Source organism: Porites lutea, chromosome 2 (assembly GCF_958299795.1).
Source record: "Porites lutea chromosome 2, jaPorLute2.1, whole genome shotgun sequence".
Classification (NCBI taxonomy): domain Eukaryota; kingdom Metazoa; phylum Cnidaria; class Anthozoa; order Scleractinia; family Poritidae; genus Porites; species Porites lutea.
Window position 1 is genome coordinate 20,664,142 of NC_133202.1, and position 6,873 is coordinate 20,671,014.

General features: G+C 41.9%; 1 protein-coding gene across 1 annotated transcript; it reads right to left on the reverse strand.

Annotated features, from left to right (window-relative positions):
- Window positions 1-5,527: 5,527 nt before the first annotated feature.
- LOC140925790 (uncharacterized) lies at window positions 5,528-6,613 on the reverse strand. The gene has a single exon (XM_073375664.1). The coding sequence runs from the start codon at window positions 6,611-6,613 to the stop codon at window positions 5,528-5,530; it is 1,086 nt and encodes a 361-aa protein (XP_073231765.1).
- Between the last annotated feature and the right edge of the window lie 260 nt (window positions 6,614-6,873).

The following is a 6,873-nucleotide window of genomic DNA, read 5'->3' on the forward strand; positions in this document are numbered from 1 at the left end:
GTTCAGAATACTGAAAAATTAAAAATATTACTTTGTCAAACAATACAAATCATAATATTATACTCATTAGTATTACATTATTATTGATCAATTACAATATTATAATCCTGCTATTACAAATTTTGGCAATACTATGCAAAATATGCTTACCATGCACAGAAACTCAGCCAAAGTGATAGTTGTTTTCTTGAAAGGGAATTGCCTTTAATGTAGATAGCAGGGGGGGGGGAGGCTTCTCCCACACCCCCTTCACTACCACCACTGCAGCCATGTTCCTTAACCCAAAATTGGTCAAGTGGAAAAGTTAAGATTTATTGGACACCAGTTGTAGCATCCAGGGCGTTCCTTTTTTTACCCCCCAATGATTCAAGAAACACCATGAAGCAGGATCGTTTTAGTCTTTGTTTGAACAACTGCCTATTTACGCGTACCCAACTGTCGATATCTGATTCTATGGACACTGTTAAGATCTCACAGAGGTTTGCTTGTGCCAACGAACAAAGCAAATGCCATTTTGGGAAATTGAAGTAGGGCTATGCGCTTGGCTTGGTGTTTGATGTGCCCCCACCCTCTTCCCCTTTCCCCTGAGTTTCAAAACACTGCGCCATTTTTCTAAGGCTTCCAGACTTCTAGTGCTTTATCCCTGGGGTGAGGCTTCCATATGAGAGAGGTGGGAATACCGAGACTTTGATCGGTACAGGTTATTATTAAGTTATGCTTTCTTAGTAACTAAGGTAAGATTGAGTCAAATGCTCACTTTGTATATAATTGTAACGGATGATACGCTGTGACTGTAGGAGAAGCCAATTGTGACACGGCTAAAACCATTTGTGGTGGCGAAACTCCGTGTGAGCGGGTATATTCTACTGGTCAATCAAGAATCAACTGTGATCACGAAACTAGGAGCTAGTCCTTGATGGTGATGTTATTGACGATAATCGAACCGTAAACTGAAATATAATGCAACGTAACAAATAATTACTAAAAGCTAAAAGTACAATTACAATTATAGTTTGGCTAGCAGATAATATAACATTTTACTAACATTCCAATCATATTTTCATTTTCGTAGCTGTTCCGGTATAATAACCTTGTCAAAAATGCGTAATAAGACAAAAGAAATATACTTAATGAAATACAGGAATAATAAATTTACCAACTAGAATATTAGACCAAATATACTTCATGAAAGGAATAAAATCAACTTAAATTTGGGTACGCAGGAGTAAAGAAACCTTCCCAAAAACAATAATGGTTGCTTCCTGCGAATAATACTATACTAAGAAACTAACAAAATAAATCTGAGAAGGTACCACGTTTTCAAAGGAACGAAAACTAAATAAACTAAAAGAAATGAGATTCCCACGCCGAACTAAAAAGTAAAAACCTACTTGGAACTCAAAAAAGGCGCAGTCATGTAATGGTACGAGATACTGAGTATTACAACAACTTCTTGCAGGAATATACTTTATGAGTCGCCAGATAGACAAAACTACGGAAGGTAAAATGTACTTACATATCGGTTCCTGCTTGCCTCTAAGTACGAAGAAATGAACTATCCAAATAGACTATAACGATGTACACATGAAGACTACGAAATCCAACTAAAGCTAACGTTAAGAGACCATGCGTTTTCTACGTAAAAATAGGCGTTGTCCAAGGAAATGAAACTAGCGAATCAGAAAAGCTTAAGGCGAGAGATATCATATCACTAAATCAACAAAGCTTGTTGTGAGGTCAATTACCATAATAATATAGCTACTTCTCACCTTTGCTTCCAAAGCCTTTGCTTGCCTTGTAGGAGGAAAATTTATGGTATTTCGAGTCTCAAAATCGTCGATTAGCTTCTGGGCTTCTTCAGCGGATGAAACAGAATATAAATTATCCCCCCGGGGGGGGGGGGTGGTACTCCCTTTAAGGCCCTGTACGGGGAAGCTCTGCCCAAAAGGGGTACCTGCTTTTTTCAGGCTTCAGGTATGTGAAAGGGTAGGAATTTTACTCGTTGAAGTATTTAAAGGGTAGGGAAATCACTCATATGGGTCTGTGAAATGGCCCAAAGGGCCAAACAGATGAATTTTATGACTTTATAAAGTCGGAGAAACGTTCTATTTTTGGATTGCTTCCTATTTAAATGAAAATGCATTGGATGCAATGTTCTAAACGAGGTATGTAAAAGGGGTACCATTTGTCAACAGAAGTTATACGAAAGGGGAACCTTTTTCGTGAAACATGGTATATAAAAGGGTAAGGGTTGGACCTCGGGCAGAGCCTCCCCTTATAAAAATTTGTTAACTAACCACCCACTCTTCCCCCCGAGAAATTATCAGACAGCTTAGTACAAGGTTTGGCTTTCCCTTATTTAATACTAGCATACTTAGCTTTCTTTTGCTGTCTTTCCTTTTCCACTAGTCTTTTTCTTTTGTGAATGTGTTGTGTAGCTGTGTGTTGTGTGGTCCCTGACCCTTTAATATATTCATTTAGTAATAACCTTATTAAGGCTGACCTATCTTTTTAGCGGAGCTCAGGCGCGCGAAGCGCTCCTGCAGAGCACCATGGGTAAGTAAATCTAAATCAGGGAGAAGTGAAAGAAATGTATCATTTACCTCTCTTTTTTTCACCGCTCCCCCACCCCTCCCTTCAGGTCAAAACTATTGTAGTACCAACCTTACAGACCAGTCCTCCACCACCCACCCCTGAGCGTCTGGATATCAGGACTGAATACGGAATTCAGAAAAGGAACATGATCTCCCCAACAAAATTGTGTTCTTTACTGCTTCCACCTACATCTGCCATCTTCTCCTTGCACTGCCTGTCCTTCTCATCCATCATTTTATCTCTGCTGCTTCTCTCCTTCCGTGGCACTGTGTAGTCCAACTTAGTTCTGACAGGCCTGTTCATCATAGCTTGATAAGGTGAAATTGCAGTCGCAGGGTGAGGTGTGTCTCTGTAAGCCATTAACATATCCTGGACAGCCATGTTTCTGTCTGGTCCTGATTTCCCTTGCAGATGGGCAATTTGTTCTGTTTTGTTAAGGGTCTGCATAAATCTCTCCACCTGCCCATTAGCTCTAGGGTGATTTGGCGTGACTCGATGATGTACAAATCCTTCTTCCTTTGCAAAATCCTTAAATTGCTCTGAATTGAATGGTGGTCCATTGTCTGAAGTTACCCGTCTAGGAATTCCAAGGTAAGCAAAGGTCTTTTTCAGCTTCTCCTTAGCTTGCTTGAATCCAGTTGAAGACACAACCTCTACCACAGGATACCGTGTTCTCTGATCAATGGCCACTAAGTTGTAATGGCCATCGGGGTAACGTCCTCCGAAATCAATTGAGATTTGTTCCCATGGTTCTTCAGGAATAACAGATGGCTTGATGGGCTCTTGTCTGTGACTCTTAGTGGCTACTTGACAGTCAAAACAGCTTCCAATTGTTTAGCTGATCAGGTGATTCATACCAGGGAACCAATATTTTTCACAGAGCATCTGCTTCGTTTTTGTCGTGCTAAGGTGTCCTAATGTATGAGCTGACTTAATGATTTTCTGCCGTAGGTTTGCTGGTAAAATAATTCTCTCCATGCGAAAAATCATTCCTTGAGACTTGTATAGCTCTTCTTTGACTTGGTAGAAGGGAGTCAAGTCTGCATCTTTTTTGCTGCTTTCCCAGTTCCCTTTTCGGATCGTTTGACTCAACTTCCGCAGTATTCTATCTTGACTTGTTTCTTCTCTAATCCTGTGCAATACCACTGCATGCTCTGTAGCAATCGCTGCCTTCAATACCTTCTCTGTGTCACCGTTTCCAATGACTGGCAATGGGTGTCTCGATAAGAAATCTAAAGGATCTAATTCATCTCTCCCAGGTTTTAACTTCATTTCAAAGTCTACATCTTGCATGTCCATAACCCACTTTTCAATGCGAGGAGGAAGCTTTACTGATGGTTTGCTGAACATAGGCAATAGTGGCTTGTGTGCTGTCACGATTGTAAATCTTGGAGCACCCTGAAGGTACATACCGAACTGATCTTTGGCCCATTTCACACGCAGCGCATCCTTTTCTGTCTGAATGTACCTTTTTTCCACATCAGTCAGAGACTGACTGAAGAAATATACTGGCTGCCAACCCTTAGCAGATTGCTGGAAGAGACCCGCTGACAGCCCTTCATTGTAGCTAGCTTCCACACGTACCATAATCGGTAGTTTGGGGTTGAAAAATGCAATAGTGTCCTTGCTTGTAATAGCCCCCTTAACTTCCTTAAATGCCTTGTCTTCTGTAGGTCCCCAGTGGAACTTGGTTTCAGTTCTTGTTAAGTCTCTCAGCGGTTTCGTGAGTGATGCATACCGGGGTATGAACTTGGAAAGGTAACTTGTCATCCCGAGAAAACTTCTCACCTTAGTCTTTGACCTGGGGGGTTCACATTCATAAATGGCTTGTACCTTCTCTGGGGTCGGCTTGAGGCCTTCCTGGTCAAATCGATAACCATAAAATGTAATCTGGGACTGACCAAAATGGCACTTGGGCTTGTTAAAGGTTATCCCATAATCTTCAGCTCTTTGGAATACTGAACCTAGTGTTTCATTGTGCTCCTTCCAATTACGCGCCCCAATCAGGATGTCATCCCTCTGGTTGAGGCACTGAGGAATGTCTCCAAAGATCCGTGACATCGCAACATCAAACATGTCTTGAGAAGCCTTTGCGCCGAAGACCAATCTTTTAGGCCTGAAGTTGCCCCAAGGAGTATAAAATGTAGCGACTGATCTTGACTCTGGATGTAACATTAATTGGTGATAACCTTGGCGAAGGTCTAATTTGGTCCAAATGGAACAGTCATGGAACTTGTGAGTAAAATCTTCCAACACTGGTGCTTGTGCAATTCGACTGCGTTCCATATACTGGTTTGGGACTCTTAAATCAACACTAGCTCTGATCATATTTGGTTCCAGTTTCTCTGGTGGTACCTCTGCAAATTTGGGCTTTAACTGCACTACTACTGGAGAACACCACGTGATTGGCTCATCATCAGGAACTTTTTCGAAAATGTCCCCTGTTAATCCTTGGTCTAGCCATTTCTTGAGTGGTTCTTGAAGATAATATGGTACTGATCTGGGTTTCTGAGCCACTGGTATTGCACTGGCCTTCATATGGAAACGCCCTAAGATCTCCTTTCCACGTTTCTTGTCTTCCATCTTTCCAATGCCCTCAAACAAGTGACTGTACTTTGCCACAAAGTCTTCCATTTCCTGCATTCCAGTGTCCTTAACAGTATTAGCTGCACAACCATCACTGGATATCCCGAGTGAATTGGGTTCTGCGAGACTACCATTTGGTTGGATCCTCAGCATCCCTAGTCGTATTAAAGTTTCCTTGCCAATGAGCGGAGGGGATTTAATTCTCCCGAATACCACAACAAACGTCACCAGTCTACCACAAGTGTCATTGCGTATTGTTGCACGAAATTCTCCCTTAACATCAAGTTTGTGTTACAGGGTGTACAATTTCACGTTGCTTGGTTGAAGAACTGGTTTATCCCTCGACCTATGTACAAATGCCTTGCTCATCCATAATGTTAACATCTGCACCACTATCCGCTTCCATCTGCACATCCACATCATTCAATTTCACTTTAACACACCTGCTGGTAGTACCCACTCCTCCGATCTGTTTAACTTTTTTCGCTTGCGATAAGTGCTCTGCTGCTTGTCCAAAGAATTCATCATCAGAACTTGTGGATTCTCCCGCTTCTGTTTTCTTCTTTATTCTTCTTTTGACTTTACCTTTGCCTGGTTTCTGTTTTCTAAATCTGCTACTCTGGGATTTACACACAACTGCGAAGTGATTCCATTTGTGACATTTATTACACTTCTTTCCAAATGCGGGGAAATCTTTTCCTTTCACATGCACACCGATTAATCCACACAAACCACATTTCCACGGTTTCATCTGATGTTGAGGTCCACTTATGGCCGGTACGGACTGCACGCGACCAGCACGGTCAACCTGTTCCGTCCCCATATCTTGTATTTGGCGCACAATATCTTCGGTCTGGCTTGCTTCGGTAAGGAATCTTGTGAGGTCCCATGTCTTGCTAATGGCCCTCTCGATTAATTTCTTGTTATCAATGGTCTGAATAATATGTTCGAGGATTCTTTCGTCAAATGTATCTCCAAATTCGCACTCTTTTGCTTTTTCTCTCAATCTTGCGGCATACGCACTTATAGTCTCGCCCACGTGTAGCCTCATCTTCAAGAATAAATAGTGGGCGTCATGTTTATTCTTCTTCGGGGTAAAATGGCCATTCAACTTCGTACGCAGTTTTGTGTACACGTCGCCTGTCTCTGGATCAGGTAAACTCTTTTCCAAGCGGGCTATCTGATTTCCTCCGTAAATAATCATCGCATCCTTCTTGTCCACGGCCTCTGAAATCTTAAAGAATCTGAATTCCCTTTCAATACCTTCCAGCCATTCCTGCCAAGCTTTCCCCACGGCGTTCATTTCATCTGGGATTGCAAACGGCTGTGTGTGGAGGTTTCTCGTCTCTGTTACAACTCGAATTGCTTGAACTGCCGGTCCAGCAACCTGTTTTTCTTGGATCGCCGCCGCTGCTTCACCATTTTCCTCCATTACTTTCGATCCTCGTCGCCAATGTTAAGACTCACATCAACATTGTATATAAACCGGCAAGAAAAGTGTATTTTATTACAAACGTGCGAGCATATATAATCAAGGGCTTGGGCCCACTTATTGTGGTGGTCACGAGGTATAATCCTTCATATATGCACCACCAAATATAACATTAGTCATAACATCTATGCGTTTACCTCTCTCAAGCAGAGGCTTTTAAATAGCCCAAGCCAGATTTTTTATACGTTTTAAAACAACAT